This window comes from Gastrolobium bilobum, unplaced genomic scaffold, assembly GCF_033153095.1.
Source record: "Gastrolobium bilobum isolate Gb01-03AN ecotype WA unplaced genomic scaffold, APGP_CSIRO_Gbil_v1 utg3150, whole genome shotgun sequence".
In the NCBI taxonomy this organism is placed as follows: Eukaryota; Viridiplantae; Streptophyta; class Magnoliopsida; order Fabales; family Fabaceae; genus Gastrolobium; species Gastrolobium bilobum.
The window spans coordinates 305,207-324,191 of record NW_026897600.1 but is presented as its reverse complement, the minus strand read 5'-3'; the positions used below and the strand labels follow the sequence as shown (position 1 = coordinate 324,191).

General features: G+C 36.1%; 3 protein-coding genes across 8 annotated transcripts; 1 reads left to right on the top strand and 2 right to left on the bottom strand.

Moving 5' to 3' along the window:
• Positions 1-1,099: 1,099 nt before the first annotated feature.
• On the bottom strand, positions 1,100-7,434 carry LOC133308451 (uncharacterized). 5 transcript variants are annotated; one of them, XM_061509072.1, is made up of 13 exons: positions 7,310-7,434; positions 6,842-6,990; positions 6,172-6,279; positions 5,962-6,071; positions 5,081-5,235; positions 4,901-4,989; positions 4,290-4,815; positions 3,842-3,928; positions 3,172-3,413; positions 2,983-3,065; positions 2,400-2,511; positions 1,540-1,614; positions 1,100-1,451 (listed from the first exon to the last, which is right to left on the bottom strand). In XM_061509072.1, exons 2-13 carry the CDS (start codon positions 6,932-6,934, stop codon positions 1,281-1,283), a joined length of 1,851 nt encoding a protein of 616 aa, XP_061365056.1. In that variant the 5' UTR covers positions 6,935-6,990; positions 7,310-7,434; the 3' UTR covers positions 1,100-1,280. The 5 variants fall into 5 exon arrangements, 4 of the variants coding, with proteins under 4 accessions (XP_061365056.1, XP_061365057.1, XP_061365054.1 ...); XM_061509073.1 differs by having other exon boundaries at positions 5,962-6,066; XM_061509070.1 differs by lacking the exon at positions 7,310-7,434 and having other exon boundaries at positions 6,842-7,084.
• Positions 7,435-7,541: 107 nt separating this feature from the next.
• LOC133308470 (monothiol glutaredoxin-S15, mitochondrial) lies at positions 7,542-14,194 on the top strand. Of its 2 annotated transcripts, none has more exons than XM_061509100.1 (6): positions 7,542-7,699; positions 8,347-8,481; positions 8,608-8,707; positions 9,445-9,511; positions 13,726-13,804; positions 13,893-14,191. In XM_061509100.1, the coding sequence occupies exons 1-6, from the start codon at positions 7,637-7,639 to the stop codon at positions 13,938-13,940; spliced, it is 492 nt and encodes a 163-aa protein (XP_061365084.1). In that variant the 5' UTR covers positions 7,542-7,636; the 3' UTR covers positions 13,941-14,191. The 2 variants fall into 2 exon arrangements, with proteins under 2 accessions (XP_061365084.1, XP_061365083.1); XM_061509099.1 differs by having other exon boundaries at positions 7,545-7,699; positions 8,344-8,481; positions 13,893-14,194.
• Positions 14,195-14,295: 101 nt separating this feature from the next.
• Positions 14,296-17,615, bottom strand: LOC133308454 (uncharacterized). Its single transcript, XM_061509075.1, has 9 exons — positions 17,568-17,615; positions 17,304-17,418; positions 16,362-16,398; positions 16,147-16,216; positions 15,923-16,027; positions 15,517-15,667; positions 15,286-15,368; positions 14,769-14,862; positions 14,296-14,668 (listed from the first exon to the last, which is right to left on the bottom strand). Exons 1-9 carry the CDS (start codon positions 17,596-17,598, stop codon positions 14,584-14,586), a joined length of 771 nt encoding a protein of 256 aa, XP_061365059.1. The 5' UTR covers positions 17,599-17,615; the 3' UTR covers positions 14,296-14,583.
• Between the last annotated feature and the right edge of the window lie 1,370 nt (positions 17,616-18,985).

Below are 18,985 nucleotides of genomic sequence, written 5' to 3'. Positions count from 1 at the left end.
ATTAAGTATACAATAAGTAAAGTGTTCAACTAGAATAATTTTATTATTTTAAAGAAAGAATAATTTTAGATATACACAAATTATGCTCAAGTTACATGAGCAGAATGTTTGGCCGTAAATCGTAATAGATGTTCGACGTAGGAAAGGTATCCATGAAAAAATGCTTAAAAATGATAACATTGGCTAATAAAAAAAGAATTTGTTTTTTCTACTTTCAATTTAGATAATTTATCTAGATTGAATTCAAAATAATATCGTTTTGAAGCGAAAATCAAAATATTTTTTAATTATAATTTATTCTAGAGTTGATCCGGAAAAAATATAAGCCCATGGTTGGGCCCAAAAACACATAAGGAAGCCCAGGCCTATTGAAGACCAGAAGCAAAGCCCAAATAACAAACACAGACGCGATGCCCTCATCGCGACACACAAGACGCGATACCCATATCACATATAAAACCTTCTATAGGAAGTAAATTTAAGGTCAAGGCAACTCCACCGCGCCTTAACTCCAGTAAACAACGGACAGCTCCAGTTTGCCACAACTCTACTACTAGACACTATGAAAGATAAGGCTATTCAGGTCCCCTGACTGACCTGCAGCCCAAGGCTGGCCACTCAGAAGCCAAGCCGCCTTAACTAAAGCGGCATCTTAACTACTATATAAGCAAACGATATACCACCAAGGTATGATCATCTTTACTTAATCAACACAAAAACACCTGCCTCTGATACTGACTTAAGCATCAGAGTGTCTTCGCAGGTACCCTTCATTTGGTGCAACACGCCAACGAGAAGGACAAAGCTCAAGCACTCTCCAACAGCAATACCAGGCCCAGGCCACTAACAACGTAAGCTCATTCAACCGTGTGTGATTGAGCTCGATACATATAGGCCAGTCCATAGTGTATTTGGTCCGATCAAGAGTTATAATAGTCTTTTTTATTATATTTTTTTAATTTTTCAACTCAAAACAATGTCGTTTTAATAGCGAATGTAAATAACTTATCTACCTTCAACGTAGAAATATTAAATTCATAAAAGAAAGCCAAAATATGGTCCAATATAAAGAGATTAAACATTCTAGTACACAACCGTGCAATACAATATAGTATCAATTTTTCAAAACTGTGATGGCATGTGCATGCACAAGCAAATGTATTATATATATGGCTCTTCCAACCTACTACATTGAATACATTAAAAGACCAATCTCTGGGAACTCAACCAAGTGTGTTGTTATCAACTTCTATCAGCTGGGACTTCATGTTATGACATCATCAATCTCCCATCATATCTTTACTTCCTTCGATGTCACTAACATCATCTGATTGTTCTTCATCTTTTCTATCTTGGTCAGTTTCCATGACATCCTCAGATTCTTCTTCACTATCATCCTTGAACTCTATAAGTGGCACTGTTTCAACTTCATCTACCTCCTCGTCAATAACCTGTTCAAAAGAAACCACGATTAAACACAAAGTTGATGACAATAACTGCCAAGTGCTAACCACTTGAAGACAGCAGAAAGCAGCTTACCCCTGCGTAAAGGGTGTCCAAGCAACTTGACAGTTGGATTGCTGATTTAAAAGTGCAGACTCTAGACTCAATTAGCTGCACAAAAAAAGATCAAATAAGGAAGGAACTATTGGTGCAAACATGATCAACAGTTAAAGGTCATGTTTCCATACTAAAAGCATCATGTCTTCTACAAACTTTTCAAGGGACTTTATAGCTCAGATGTGTTCAACAATTGAATGCAGCTCATGTAAAAAAGAAAAAAAGAAGAAGAAAGAAAGTATGATGTTAACTAATTAATAATGCAAGGGTAACTGCCGCCTCTTTACAAATATGCAAGGGTAGGAAGACTGTGTATCTAACAAGGAGTGGTTTTTTTAGTAGCATTAAAAAGAAGCCATATGATGCTAATTACTATATTTCCAAAGCAACCCAAACTGTACACAATGTTTCCAAAGTCCAAGAAGCTTTATGTTTTAGTAAATATATCATAGTTTATACAATAAAAGGAAGCCCAGCTAGGCAGTGGAACCACCTTTCCTCTCATGGGGTAAAATTGTAAACATTTGACCCTCCCCAAACCCCACCATGGTGGGAGCCTGGTGCACTTGACTACCATTTCTATGAAGTTCGAGTATCTTCTCCTAAGATTGTTATTGATTGCATTAGAAGGATGTATATTTGTGTCTATTGGAGATGCCTCTTCCTATTGCGGGAGATCCACACACAAGCTCAATTCGTTGCAGTTAAATAGAAGACAAAATGCTTCTCCTAGCACAGCAAGAAGATATGAACTACATGTAAATGACAGTTTAGAAGACAGTGGTAGAGCAAGTGACATATTACGTGCTTATTAGGTGTAATCATCATATAGAACTCACCTGATACAAAGAGTTCAAAACTTTTAATGAAGATTCCTGGGACATTATTCCACTTGCATGCTGTAGAAGTAGACACTTCAGCCATGGAAGAGCACATGCCAAAATTGCACCCCTAAATAAAGAGAAAAACAATAACTTATAAATAGAATTCATCAGGATCTGATGCAAAATCTGATAGCTAAAAAGTTATTTTAATGGTAACATGAGTTTTGATGTAGTGCATAAGGGGTCAATTATAATTATCTGTTTGGTTGCTGTTCAAGCTGCTGCAGATGGATACCATTCATGTTAATGTGGTGCCAGTTATGTAGCAACTTTCTTTTATATTTTATTTCTGTCAATTTTAATTAATAACAGAAGTTTATGATCAATTTCCTGGTTGCTAACCACAAGACAATCATCTCTATGCCCATGCTTTCTCTACTAATATCACTTGACTGCCAAATTTTTATCTCCCAGACTCCCAACACCCCCAATCATATGGAAGACTTGTACCAATTAAGTTAAATGTTCAACAATAACACCAACAGGCATATTAAACATATATTACCCGATTACCCAATTATTGTTATAATGGTGTTACCTAGAATCAATAATGGATATGAGAGACTGTAGAAGTTTGAGGACATTGGATGGATTCAACTGTGCAATTGACTTTTTAATAACCTGCGAAAAGATTTATAACATGCACAACATATAAGAGACTGATAAAGAGGGCGATTTCCCGTTAAAATATATACATAGTTCAGAAGAAAGAGGAGAAAAAGAGAACCTTTTCATCTTGCATATACAAGCAATCTAGTAGAAGGGTGCGATCATCAGCATTCAAGGCTTGCTTAAGCAAAACATGTACAGAGTCTGCACTTGGAGGCTTTGCTGAGACAGAAGATTCTTGCTCTTTATCACTCCTGCATTTGTTCTCATCCAGCAAACTGAGACTAGCAAGTTTCTCTCCCATTGTTGGCTCACTCAAATCATCATCAAGAAGGACTCCTTCTGCAGCCTCACCTTGATCTACATTAAATACCAGCACAAGGAGATACAGATTAATACTTCATGTAGAATGCACACTTCTCATAATGGTAATAGTACTACTACTCATCACGCCAAAGAGTAAATTTTACATAAATCAACAGGCAACAGATTTTAGTCAACAAAATTTTCTTATTAGACCTGAGATGGATTTAAGGAAATTAAATTGTCTTAGACCTTAAAAAAATCCATTTCTTTATCTTATGAGCATTCAGATTTCTATAGCCTATACTAACTATTGTGAGTTCAGAAGTTTGTCATGCAAATTATAAGTATACCAATAGTACAGGTACCTTTTCAAAATCAGGTAAACAAACAAAAGACCAAGAAAAGGGATTCCAAAGACCAAGATACTCAATGCAGGTGAAACAAGTTTACTCATGCTGACTATCAATTTAAAATATTCTTACCCGAATCCACCTTGTCTGTTGTGGTTGGAAGATCAGGATCAGATGTTGCTTGTCTTTTCTTAGACATCTTGCTTTCTGTTGGCACTGCTACCAGTTCCAAGTTATAAGGACATGTATACGAGTTTGAAACATTTAGAGAACTTGTAATGGACAAACAAACTTGTACAGGAAAAAAAACCAAACTATTCCCCATTAAATCTCGATTAGCGAGGATGGGACGAGGGCAATCCTTGTACAAAGCCTCACCCTTATATAATTGCAAATAGGCTGTTTTTCGGAGTAAAAAAATTGTAACATTTTGTTCCAAACTGGAGTAGGAAAAGTATTTACAATTTCATAATTCTGAAAACAAAATAAATATTAGAATCACCTAATATTTACTCAAAAGGAAGAAAAAAGGAGGGGGTAAGATGATCTAAAAACATAATGATTAATGAGTATATCAGACCTTTCCTAGGACTGTCATGCTGCTGAACAGAATCAGTCTCATCACCCGCATTTAATAATATATTCTCCCCTGAATTGATAATATCTAAGACACTAAACTGTGGATGATCTACAGAGCCATAAGTCACAAGAGCTTTCATCTGTTTGTCTTCCCCTACGGGTTGCAATCTGGATGCAATAATTGAACAACGCTTTTTCTTTGAACTTACACTGTATTCCTTATCATTTTCAACTTTTTTTGTCTTCATGGTAAATTTAGTTTGGCGTATCTGATCTTCAGAGGAGGCATTCAAATTCCATATATGGGCTGCACCTGAACGCGAAACTGCCAAGACAACTAAATCATCTTCATTGCAACCGTGCTGGCATTCCAAAACTAATGGAGGATGCCTCACGGTAAGTATAGGACCAGTACTCACAGTTCCAGAGTTTAAATGACACCTCCAAACTTGAAGATGTTTACCCTCAAAATCTGATGTAACTAAATCTTTGGCATCACTGGATATAGAAACATACTGCACATTTCCCTGTTAAGGAATAAAAGTAAAATCTGATGATGCTTTGAGCTTGTGAAGACAAATATTCATATCCAGAATAGATAAAGAAGTTTACCAAATCATCAGGGAACTTCAGAACCTCTTTCTCAGTTTCCCAGCTTATTACCCGTAGTTTAGTGCTGACAATAGCTAAATATTTTTCATCTGGAAAATAAGAAAAATGGCATGTGTCAATGTTCAAGTAAGAAGATCAATGATTATGATGGACCAAGATCCAAATGGATTTAGTACTCACCCTGCGAGAAAGCCAGAGAAGAGATGGACTTCTTTGAGATTTTAAACTCCTTTAAAAGCTCTCCTGTTTCTGTATTAATCTCATATGCCATCCCATTATGTCCAACAATTCGAAGAAGATGTCCTTTATTTGCAAACGAAAGTCCACAAACTCCCCTGTTACACGACAAGAACAATATATATTACATACTGGTATTAATTATCATTTTAATCTCATATCAAAATGTAAAAAGTAATACAAGAATGCCTACTTGTGATACTATTAAGGAAATTAACAAGCTCCTAACTTTGAGATGGAAGAATATAATCCATGTACTAAATTTTCATTAATATACACCATAGATCAAAATGAACAATACATATATTTATTATATCAGTAAGGTAATGAACAAACTCTCCAATATATTTTTATAACATTGACCAATACCCTCATTCACACACAGATGATCCAACAAAACCAATGCGTTAAAATGGAGAAAGGAATGTCAAATGATTATTAAAATGTTAAATCAGAATGTAGCAGTGAACATGGAGAATATCGAGTGCAGTTGAATAAATATTAATTAATTAGCTAGGGAAAATTCTTGGGTAGACATGAGTACCAAGCTGTTTGTACATGAGATTTTATAGTTGGGTCCCACTCATGAGATTTTTTCAGACCAACTACATGTCTCTATAGGAACCAAAGTCAAGCAACACTTTTACATAATCAAACATGGATGGCTTTTACCATGCACGGAGATTAGAGGGAAGACAACCGAAAAGCACTCATTTGTGTGGATAGTTTTACTTTGTTCTACAATACCACTATGTTTTGAGACTTTATAAGATAAATAAATAGAAATTTTTTCATAAAAAAGCAAAAAAGAAATATAACAATACCCGGGATGGCTAGTAGTCCACTTTCTCTCACCAGTGGAAACATCAACAACCAGAACACTTCCATCGATTGCGCCAAGAGCTAATAAGCAAGTTCCCTGTTCTTTTCTACGCTAATTACAAATGCACACAGTCCACATCAGAAAAAAAGAGTAAGATTCCCACATATAAAAGCGCTATTGATTAAAAGGTTTTCCCAAAAGTCCACACTACCTTTTTTCCAAAAAAGCTGCATGCAATACAAGAATATTGAATATCATGATCTTCTCCATCTGATGGCTTCCACTCAGCTAACAAATATCCACTGTCTGTGTTCCAAACCTGAAAATTACAATATCATTTTTCGTTATCAGCCTCACAAGAACCATAGGAAGTACAATCATAGAATTGCAAAATCCAACAAAGTCTCATTGGAAACGGCAATGCATATTGATCATCGAACACTACTTTGGCTCGCGGGTTGAAGAATGCCATTCATAAATTTCATTAGGTACCATTTGAGCTAACTCGGTCTTAAAGCATATATGAAGAAAACTTGTAGACTATAAACTGCAAGAGTAAGATTTATTAACTGTTGTGGCAAAAATAAAATGTAATTCAAAAAATTGCCAAAGGTAAATACCCAAGAGGGAAACTTTCAATTCCTCTATTCTCAAAAACAAAAAGAATCTCATGAGTACAGCTCTCTACAAGCACTAAAACACAGCCACAACCTCAATGCTAATAATCAAGAAACTCTTTCCTATTATCAAAAACAGGAGGAGGAAGAGTCACTTTTATCAATAACAACTAACAATATTAAACCATGCACTTATCCTGGAATGGTTCAGGAAAACTACTACCAAATATCAGATGTAAGGAGGGGAGAAGAAGGTGAGTTTACTTTGGCCATTCCATTGGGAGACAGAATAGCCACGTAGTCGCCATTAGGAGTGAAAGCCGTAAGAACATGTTTCTTCAAGTTGTCCTTCACCATCTCAGTCAACCTTCTTCTTCCAAGTAGAGAACTTTGGAAAGAGCTAGCAACAACACCTAAATCAGACATGAGGCAATCAATACTATGTAAAGATCCTAACTTTTGCAGTTATCCAAACCAAGAGGCCAATTGGGTCGCTCAACAGTAACATAAAAAACACAAATTACTGAAAGTTCAACTACCAGAACAAACTGATGAAACCAATGCAACAAACCAATGTTCACACGCATAACATATTAAAAAACATAAATGGGTTCTATTCTACCTCTCGAAAGAACAGCATGCAAATGAAGCAGAAGAATTTGCAGGAAATTTGTTAAATAGAAAAGAAAGAAGGGAAAGTTAAAAGGAGAAGAATGAAAACTAAGAACTAACCTAAATAAATACAAAAAACAAAAATAAGAAAGGAAACCGATCAAAGGTTACAACTTTTTGATGGCGTCTCTGAGCTCTGTTTTGCAGAGGCTGCGGAGTAGATAGTTGAGGGAGAAAAAGGGTTTTGGGTTTTGGAATAAGAAAGATTATCCAGGGGCATTTCTGACCTTTAAAAATATACATTCTTTCTCTCTCTCTCTCTTTTTTTTTTTTTCTTTCTAAAAAATGTTCCTTTTTTTTTTTCCACCCCTAAACCGATGAATGTGGCATTCAAAAGGTTAGTTCAGTGTTAAGTGCATTCAGATTTTCGTTCCTTGGTGCATTCAAATGGCGACATCCTTGTCGAACATGCTCTTGAAGGGAATCGCAGCTCGTTCTCTCAGCAGGCCTGTAAGATCTTCAAGCTTTGATTTTTATGCATGTTTAATTATTACTAGTTTATTTTTGGCATCCAATTTTGTGAATCATAAAAAGTTGCATGCTTTGCTTAACCCTCCCTAATGGGTATCGCTTGTTTTGTCATTTTTTTTCACCTTGTGAGTTCAATCCATCTTGGCTAAATTATTGAACTGCCTTGTTCTGAGTCAAGTTGGATTTTTTTCTTGTATATTATTATTTTTCCATTTAGGGTGTTGAATAATTGAAGTTAAATGGGTGTTTTATCTATTATACATAGAAGTAGAACTTTGGGGATATTGGAAACAGTTTCCTAGGTCGTACTCTCGACGTATTCATTTTCCTTGTAAACAAAGTGAGGCTGTTTTATTCTTTTTATTTGAATAAAATTTTGGTCCTTTTGCTTTTTGTATTTAATCTGCTTAATAAACTTTATGGGCACCTGATTAAGCATTATGTATGCTTGGTTCATCCTTGGCTTCACTTACCCCATATTGATTTTGAAGAAGGTGGTAAGTAATATATATACCATTGAATTACTCTATTAATTAGTGCCAACTATTATTGGTTAGTTTTTTTAATTCTTCAAACTGCAAGTTGTAATTTCCTTTTGTAATGGTCTTCCTTTAACATGTTAGCAGTTAAATGGTTTGTTTAACCATTATCGAGTGAGATACTCGACTACTGTGTCAAATGATTCTGACACGCATGATGACTTCAAGCCATCTAATAAACTTGAGAGTTCTGGCATTTCTTTGGCAAATGTTGTTGAGAAGGTAAATGTATATCAATTGAATCTTTTATGTGTAAAATGTTACTCTTTTTTTTTTTTTTTCTTCTTGTTTTAATAATGTAAGTAATCTGTAACTTGAACTCTTGTTCACTTTAATTGATATGTGCAGGATGTCAAGGATAATCCTGTTATGATTTACATGAAAGGTGTGCCTGATTTTCCACAATGTGGTTTTAGTTCGCTTGCAGTTAGAGTTTTAAAACAGTATGGTAAGTACTTAAACACGAAATTATATGTTGAGAAGTTGTCTCTTCATGGTGGATGTGTTCCTTTTCTCCATGTTCCAAATATTTTGCTCCTATCTGATCGAATAGATACATTTGTATAATGTTCTGAGTTGCAAGGGCACAATGAAAAATTATGGCATGGAAAATACAAATTTTTTACAAAATAAGAGCATGAGACTGCACAGACTAGTACTGGTACTTGTGAGATTCTTGGTGTGGGTGTGCCGTATATGTGTCAATATTCGAGAGGCTTTGGTATAAAGAATATTTAAAAGAAGAAAGAAGTTTAGACTCAGTATGGATGTAGGATTACATTTCTAATAAATTATATGGTGATTAATTTGCTGAAGGCAGCTGACTTCGTAGTGGCTATTGTATTGCTATATTCTCAAGTTCTACAGTTTAATTTAGTTCAATGCCATCATTTAGAATTCACCAGCATAAAATGGAAATATCATATTTTTTTAATGACAAAACTGAAGGAAACAAGAATAAAGAGAAGTATGTCTGCTAGCCTGGAATTTAACTATAATGACCTATATATGCTTATATTATATGCTATGCTTCTAAGTTCAAAACGTGTTTTTCTTTTTGCTGATAACTTTGTTCTTTTTGTTACTCTGTGGTGAAGTTGTAGAAGAAATTTGTTAGAAATATAAATTACATTATTTGATAACAATTCTGTAAGTTGCAATTATCATTATTTGTTGCTATTGCAGATGTTTCTTTAAGTGCTAGAAACATTTTGGAGGATCCTGAACTGAAAAATACTGTAAAGGCCTTCAGGTAACTTCATGCTTGTTGATCTTATTACTACTTTGTAACATATTACATTACATATATGACACTCAAATAAAGAGTATCAGTCATCTGCAATTGTGGTTTATAGGTATACAAAGAAATTTTGATGGATGATAGTTTGGCATTGTGTTGGGCTGAGAAGTTATCCTGGGCCCATGTCTGGCTGTTGGAATTGAGTTCAGAATTGAGACTAAGAATCGGAATTAGAAATAAAATTCCACTTTCCAATATCAAATTATCAAATTCCTACAGTCTAAGACTTGTGACTCACTTTGCTCCTTCTCTCTTTGCTTCTTCCCTTAATGAGCAAAATTCCTGACCTGCCACTGCAGACAGTAATCCAGCCATCAAGTCCACTTTATCTTTCTTCATGCAAGTCCTCACTCTATATTGATTCTTTCTCTCTCTTACTCATTCACAAATTTTGCTACCTTGTTTGTTTGGCTTAATTTATTGACTGCTCTCTTTCCTTGAGCTCCCTCTTTTATGCAATGGGTTGTGCTATTTTGAGCATTAATATTTAATCATCAACTATCAGCAGCTCTTGATACCAAGGGTGTGGGGATACCCTATCAAGTTGAGTTGAAGGGGTTTTACAATTTATATCAGTGAATACCGAGTTTTCAATAGAATGAAATAGCAAAACCCTTCAATACTCATGTCAATGTACTCAAGGTCATCAAGATGAGTTTGAAGATTAAAATTTGTTCTCCTTTTCTTTGTATTTATGAGAAACTGGTGCAATTGATTATAATATAGTACCTAGTGAATTTTACTGGTAGTTATTTGTAACACCCCGTTCTAGAACCGGTTTGTTAACATTGCATTATGATATTAAGCGCAGTTACAATCACATGGGTTCAATTAAAATCCGGATAAATTTTTCATTTTAAAACGTACCGAACTTATAATACCCATTTTCGTGATCATAACCATATTACCTTGCGGAAACAGATAAATTAAGCTTAACATCATGTTCACAACTTCTACTATATTGTAGGTTTCTTCATTAGCTATGCGTGGCTTCAAACCGCGCTCAAATCGGAGCACTGTAGCCCAAGTTAGGACAAATTGAAGCAACACAAGAGAGTGTTGGTCACAGGCCCCGCGCGCTTCAGCGCGCTACCGGGCGCTCAAGCGCGCGCTATCGGGCGCTAAAGCCTCCATCTGGGCGCTTAAGCGCACGGAGGCAGTAAGCATCAGGCATTCCAGTGTGGATGGGCGCCTAAGCGCGCATCAGGGCGCTCAAGCGCGCTACCCTGGGCGCTTAAGCTCCCACTGGGACGTTTTAGCGGCGCAGAGACAGAAACATCTCCTCCCTCAGTGGCTAGGGGCGCTTAAGCGCGAACCAGGGCGCTCAAGCGCGCAACCCTGGGCGCTTCAGCCCCACCCAGGGCGCTAAAACACGAGGGGGCAGTAAGCCTCCCAACTTTCTGTAGCAAACGGCGCTTAAGCGCACGCCAGGGCGCTCCAGCGCGCAATCCTGGGCGCTTCAGCCCCCACTTGGGCGCTCCAGCGCGAGGAGGCAGAATGCATTGGCACTCGCAGGGGCAGCAGGGCGCTTGGGCGCGCTCCTGGGCGCTTAAGCGCGCTGCCAGGGAATTCCAATTCCCACATTTTTCAAGTCCAAGCCTAGGGGAAGATGCATCCCCATTACAAACCCCAATTATCCACGCCCCAAACTAAATCCTAGCACTCATCCAACCTCTCCTCATGAGATTTAGCTAGAATTTGGGCAGCATGACCTTTGTTTTCTCATCGTTTACCAATTTAAACAAAGGGTACCTAATTGATTTTCAGCCCAACCAATTCAACAACTCACTACATAACAAGCATGCATATATTGAATTTCAAGTAGGCATCATTTACATTACATATCCTTTACAAATCATAGAACTTAGCTTACAAAACACTATGATCATTCCCTTGGCTCCCATCAACAAAAGGTGTAACCAAAGGCATGAGCATAGGCTAAGTTCATCCAATGAATCAAGATATACAAATGACCATGGGCTTTCAAAATAAAATCCTATACATATCAACTACAAAAGGCATGCATAAACTCAAAAGAAATGCCACATTTCATGCATAATCCAGATATGGCCACTTGCCACCAGAGGCTCCTGCAGCATCCTTACCTGAAAGGGGGTCCCCACAACACGGGGTGAGATATACGAATATATCCAGTAAACCAGGGGTCCTTGGAGCATCTCTCCACCCCACAGTTCCATATCAGTGTAATAGCAATAACAATAATAATGCAGTAAATACATATCTATGCAAAGTGCAATACATCTCCAGGAGAAATCCCTCGAGCTCTCAAGCTGTCCTAAGGAAACTCAGATGCAAATAGTCCTACTGGCCAGCTAACTACCAAGTATGATTTACGCATCGTCATGCAACATACCAACATAGGGAAACACCATCCTATGCCACACCAAATGCATACACATACGTATAACAAAGCATTACACTATTTTATTGCATTTATATACACAATCACAACCTCTACCCTTTCAGGGCTTGGTGGAACAGTCAAGGGAATTACACCCAAGGTCCGAAGGCTTACCTCAATGCTTCAGTCGACCTTTGTTCTTCACCAATGTCAACAATACTCTACTCCACAACCAACACCTACACATGGTGTAATGCAATCAACACATTGCATCCAAGAGTATTTCACAATCAACCATCAAATGTTCAATTCAAAACACCACACAAGTGTGAGCTTACCAATTCCAATGAGCTACTCAAGCTCCATAGCTTGTTCAAGCGGTTGATCACTCACGGTCGGTCCAAATGTCTCAATCCTAGACATCATTAGGACACAATCAATCATTCAACTCACCAATTGTTCAACATGCTAGAATACTAACCAATCCAAGCATGAACTTTCCAATATTATGAACAATTATCAAATGACTATCTAGGCTCATTTCCACCGATTAAATGTCATTCCTAGCATTTCTTACAACATGCACTAAATCTCATTCCTCGTAGAACATAGCAAATTCAACTACATTTCATCAAAATCCCAATTTACTATTCATAAACCCTAACTCATGCAAATTTCAAGGAATCATGAGGTTCAAGGGTTAGAATCTTACCACCAATGGTCACACAACCAAGGATTGATGGCTCCTCAAGCTTCAATGGAGGTAGAAACTCTCAAAACCCCAAATTTCTCCAAAGGGCCGAGTTTTTGAGAGCCAATATCCCACCACACAAAGCTCCCCACTTAAAACTAAGCTTGGATTATGAAAGAGGGCGAGATTCTAAGCGATTTAGGCTTTTGAATCATCCAAAACCATCAAGGTTTGATCTCTCTCTCTCTTCCTCCCTTCCTTCCTCTTCTTTCTCCTTCTTCTTCTCCTTCTCTTTGTTTTCTGGCGACGGGACTTGGGGGAAATGGGGGGTCATTTGGTAGCTTAAGTCACTTAACATAGGTTAAGTGGCTTTAAGCGGGTATTGGTTCGTCTATCTATTCAACTCCAATAATTACCAAACTTTACCCAAAAGTCTGGAATATTATTCTAGGAATGTTACTATTTTTATTTTTATATTTTGGGTACTTTTGCCAGTACCCATTTATACCCCTTAATTTTCACTGAGTACACTTTTTAACTCCAAAGTGACTCAGATTCATTTAATTTAGCATTATACTTAATTTTACTCACTAAAACATGTTTAATTAATTAATTACCCTTGATTTCCTAATTAATTAATATGGGCTATTATATTATTTGTCTTTTCTTCCCTTATTAAATCTTATGGCCTCTGAACATCTGAACCACAATTCGTCAAATCTCTGCAAATTAGTCAGCCCGCACATGTCTATGCATGTTTGTGGATATATGCTTAGCTTGAATAGTAGGAAGGGGTGGAAGAGAGTGTCATTCTGAATTGTTATCATTGGAAACCGGTAACGTGCTTCAATGCTAACAATTCAGAATGACCCTCAACACAAAACAAACTATTTAAGCTAAGCCTAACCACTTAACTAAGTCTGTAACTCCTTGGTCTTGGGTCCTATCAGTATATATCATTTTGTTTTTGCATTTAATGCAATATGGCTATGAGCTCATATATGATCGGTTCTTAAGCATGGTACCACCAGAAGTACAGGTGCTTCCAAGTTTAACTACTTGTTTCCTTTTAAAAGTTGATATGTTAGTGTTCTCTGTGTTCTTTCTTTGCAGTAACTGGCCAACATTTCCTCAAATTTTCATTAAGGGAGAGTTTATTGGGGGATCAGATATTATTCTCAACATGCACCAGGTTAGTTCCTGTGTAAATGCTTGATCATTTTTTACTTGTGCCTATCATAATGTACTGTACTGTTCAATAATATTTTATATCTGTGTAGACCGGTGAACTGAAGGAAAAGCTTAAAGATATTAGGTCCAAGCAGTAAAAGCACGCCTAAAGGTGATAAGATTCAAGAGATGTAGTTTACAAAAACTTGCTTGATATCATCTATTTCAGCTGCTGAAAGATGATACTATGTGAATTCCTTGTACCTGAATTTCTATATTATAGTCAAATAAGAAGTTTGGATATTCCTTTATGTAAGTTTTTCTATTTTCCCTTTCTGACTTACTTTAATATGAATGTATTTTACATGAAGTACATAAGAGTCAAGACTGCATTTTTATGCATCCGGATTTGGATGCTATCACATAATGGAAATTGAGCGACTGATCTAGCATTATACCAAAAAAGAAAAAAGTTCCTTTGACATTGTGAAATTTTGAAGCTAAGTTCCCTGCAATATCACAATAATTAAAACAAAATCTTCCAATAGTACACCTGACCCTGTCTCTAGGTTCTATAATAATATAGAGTGAAATACATGAAAAAAAAACACATTCAGATCTTTATTTCTCAGCAACATGACAAAAAGGACCCAGAAAACTAATTCTCCTATACCATAGTATTTATACCCGTGAACCGTTCCATGATCAAGCCACCTTGTTCATCTCCATCTCCATCTCCATCTTCCTTGTTATTGTTCCACATAACTTCTACAGGTATGCCCTGACTGATACTATGTTAATTTATGAGGGTCCCCCAAGCCCCAGCCTTGAGCTAAGCCAATTGGAGACCTCATCCATTTCCCTTGGAACTGTATAATGACCAAGCCTGCACAAAATGAAAAGTCAAAAAAATGAAACAATTGCTTTAATCTGATCCGGGATTCATTCAAACTTGGGTTGTTTCTACTTAAAAAAAGAGAAGTTACCCTTCATAGGATTTGAATGTAATATATCGAAACCCTGCTGAACTTAAGGATTGGGCTGATTTCTCTCCGTATTTGTAGAGGACTACATCATCACCTACAAAATTAATTTTGGTTGGCTTCAATTAACAACTATGCTTCTTTATGTGTGCTTTAATTTAAATAGATCATCATTTATTTAATATAAACAGTAGCAGTATGTACATGCTAAATCATGTACAAACTTATTGATAGCAGCAAAAGGCTCCAATTTATGCAATGTATCCATGAAGTGGTAGAAAGGATTTTGGAACATCAGATCATAAATCTACTTCAAATAGATGATAAAACTGTGATACATGCTTTATCAAAAGGATATCTGAATCAGTGTGTCGTGACTAATGGGATTGGTATTCAGAGCAACTACAAATTTCTTAATCCATGCTTGAGTCTAATGCAGTAAAATAGTGTTTGATCTATAAGCACATCTCTCAAATAAAAAGAAACAGTATCACAACATATGCGATGTATAGATACGTACTGATTCCATGGCTCAGCAAAATGGGTAATGAAGCAGCTCGCCTTCTTGCTTCGTGTGACACTTCTATCTTGTTCCTCAAGCTCCTACATAAACAGCAATTGCCAACCACAGTGGAAACAAACATTAGAGTTTAGCATGTGACAACATGGAGCACAAGATATACAAATGATTTAAGGGAGTTGTGATGAGTAAATAGTAGAGAGTGATGCAGAACAAATATTATGATCATACCTTGATCCTGGAAGCCAGCCACTTAGTCCAACAACTGCTCTTAAGTTGACAGGGTAAGGGATGCCATTTCCATACCTTCCCATGGCAAAACATGTTGCAGAATATAGAGCTATTGCTGCACCCATACTGAAGCCTCCAATTCCAACTTTCACTGTCACAAAAAGTCACTGTCTTATTGAAATTCATCAACAGAATGAATCTTAAAAATATCAATTACAAGTCCCAAATTGGATATGCTTAAAGGTAGCAGTAGACTATCAGAGCACATATTAGAGTTTGATCAATGAGGTTGATAGATGAAGAAAAATCTTCTTGTCTCATGTGGAATGATGTCATGACTCATGAGACCTAGTAGAAGTGAAAAATAATTAGGCAACTATTAATTATTATTTAGCCTTGAAATTACCATCAGGTGGCTCTGTTGACAACAAGTTGGCAATATGTGCAGCTGAGGCATCTAAACCCTCCCAATCATCTGGACCCTCTTCTGAAAGTTCTCCCATATCAAACCCTGATCAATGTTAAATAAGGAAGTAAGGTTTTATATATATGGCAGGAAGTGTTAGTTTACATTTGCACAGTGCTGATTTAATTAGAAAGAATAGAAACACAAGAGGGGTTTAATATTACATGCAGTGCAAGAAAAACCACCAAGTATTGCTACAGGGCGGGTAGGAGCAGTTGGGCAAATCCATTTTATCTGCACCATATCACATCATAAGAAATATCATCACATATCTAGTACCAGAGAATAGAACTAAAAAAAATATAAAAAAATTATCAAAATATTATATGGAATGAGAATATGAATTTGGAAAAGGAAAATAGGTAAGTTCATTTCTTACATTTGGAAGTGGAAGGGATTCCAGGAGCTGAGATGAGCTGCAAAAAAACCAAACTCAAGATCCTTATTATATTTGTCTCGTTGATTAGAATCAACGAAGATAGCAAGCATCAATTAGGAAAACACAGATTTGCTAGATAAAAATCCATGTGTTAAAATGATCGAACTCATTGGTATTTTCTGTGACCACTCTAAAAACAATGTTCAAAGAATAATTCTAGAAAGTATGAGTTTTTCTATTCATAAAAATATTCTTCTGTCAAAAGTCATGTCAAGTTGCTCATTTTAGTAGAGAAAGAAGTGACCTTGTGCTTGTGGTCCCCCAGTTAGCAATCTAGTATATACTCTTCCAAATCAAACTTCCAACAATTAATATAACAACTTTTTCCAAGATTTATTCCATTTAGAATCTTAACTGAAAGAAACTCCACACTGAAAACATACAACATCAGGAAAACCCAACTTTGGATCCAATATATTTGACTTTCTTTCTCACTATGAAGAGTATTCTTGTCAGAAATACTGCCCATATTTACCTCATAACTCAGAAAGAGCAGAGCTAAAACAAAAACAAAAAAAGGGTTTGGGTAAAGAAGAAAGGGAAAAGTTCACAAATGCCCCTATGGTTTTTTTTTTATCACATATGTCCCTGTGCTTTGTAAAAAATAAAAAACCATAGAGACATTTGTGTTAAAAAACATACCCTTTTGCAAACCACAGGGACATATGTGATAGAAAAAAAAACCACAGACGCATAAGTGATTCTGAAGCAAACCGGGGCATTGGTGAACTTTTCCCAAGAAGAAAGGTAATGATGAGAAAATAAGGTAGACGAGATAGAGAGGATGAAAGCAACAAAAGGGCTCCGTAGGTGAATGATTAACTGATAGTCGTGACAATGCTAGCAAAGCATATAACAATATTGAAGAAATTGCGTCCATACCTCAAACCATTATCACCAAGACCATGCAGCCAAACAATAGTGGCTTGGTGTTTTCCTTTTGGCCTCACTACATGTGTCTTCCCAAACTCCAAAGTTCTTCTAGCAGTTCTACTACCTGCAAAATGGAATATAAAGTTTATAGATAGCTCATAGACTTCAAAACAAGTTGTTGCAAGAAAAAGTTAAGGCAAGGGATAAATATCCACAGTTCATGCAAGCTGCAAGCAAGGATAAAGGACAAACAAGAGAAGCAAAAGAACTAACCAGAGGCCATATGATAATGTGCATAGCTCATTTTGCTGTCACAAAATATTCAAAAGTGCTACCACCTATTGAAGCCAAATCAAGTGACTATGAAGAGGTTCTGCAATGAAAAAAAATGCAGAATGGTGATGCCTTTTTATACCCAGAAGGGTAAGGTGGAGTAGGAATAAAACGTGTATGTGTGCATTGTTATGTACGTGTAGTGTTCACACCAAACCAGCTATAGACTGTGCCTAGAACCGCCTAAGAGAGCATCCATGAAAAGGAGAGACAAAAGCAGAAAACCTTTTATGGGCAGAGAGAATCCAAGCAGAGCAAAGCACATTCATCCATTTCTAAGGCACACAGCAAGGACAGAGAGGACTCTGCTCTGGACTCCCACATTGAGAGAATCTATGCTTGTGGGCAGTGGCCAGAAAATAAAGATAACATCAACAACAACAACAACAACTCAAGAATATTACTGAAAACAAGAAAGAATAACCATGCTTGTAACTATCATATTTGTTTATGAATTCCTGCTTGATTGATTGATGGATACCCATTAACCTCAAAACTAAAGTTTTTTTTTAATATTTTTTCTTCACTTTTTTGTGTGCTCAAGTTATCAAAGACAAAAAAAAGAAATTAAAAAGGATTGTAATTGGAAAGGGGAGTGGAGCTTCTAGGTATTTTCCACTGCTTTCTGTTCTTAATAGATAACATTTAAGATCATTAACCTGGATCTCAAATTATAAGTGACTAGAAAAAGCATGTAAACCTTTTACTATAACCTTCCTCACTCTTGCTTTGTTGTTTTCCACTAAAACTAGCTGCTCAAACCCCACGTGAAGAAAAGTTGTGTTTGTTTATACTCATGTGAAACGTTATTACAAATTAGAGTTTCTCTTTAGTACGATGACAAACAAAAGCAAAAGCATATAAGCTCTTAAACACATTGACATATAAGCTCTTAAACACACACACATATATGTGGAGAGGGATCAATTTACATTAGTGTAAGAATAACAAGTCTTGTAGTCAATCTTAATCTTAATCTGCTTGTACCTAACGCCTTTAGTTTAATAATCATGTTAGCAGTTTGGTACCAATGAAATCAATAATTAAGGTTGAGAATATATCTTATATTAATATAAAGGGTTTTATTTCTCTTATTAGAAATTTTTTCTCTTACTCCCACTTCGATTTCCGTGCTATGTTTTTTTCTCTTTCTCTTTTCTTTTTTTTAAAAATAAAATGGGCCCCACCATTTGTTGTGAGAGTATGAGAGAAGATTTATCTTATGTGACATAAGAAAAATAAAACTCTAATATAAAATACTTGCCTTTATTTATATATATATATATATATATATATATATATATATATATACTTGCCTAATATATATATATATATATATATATATATATATATATATA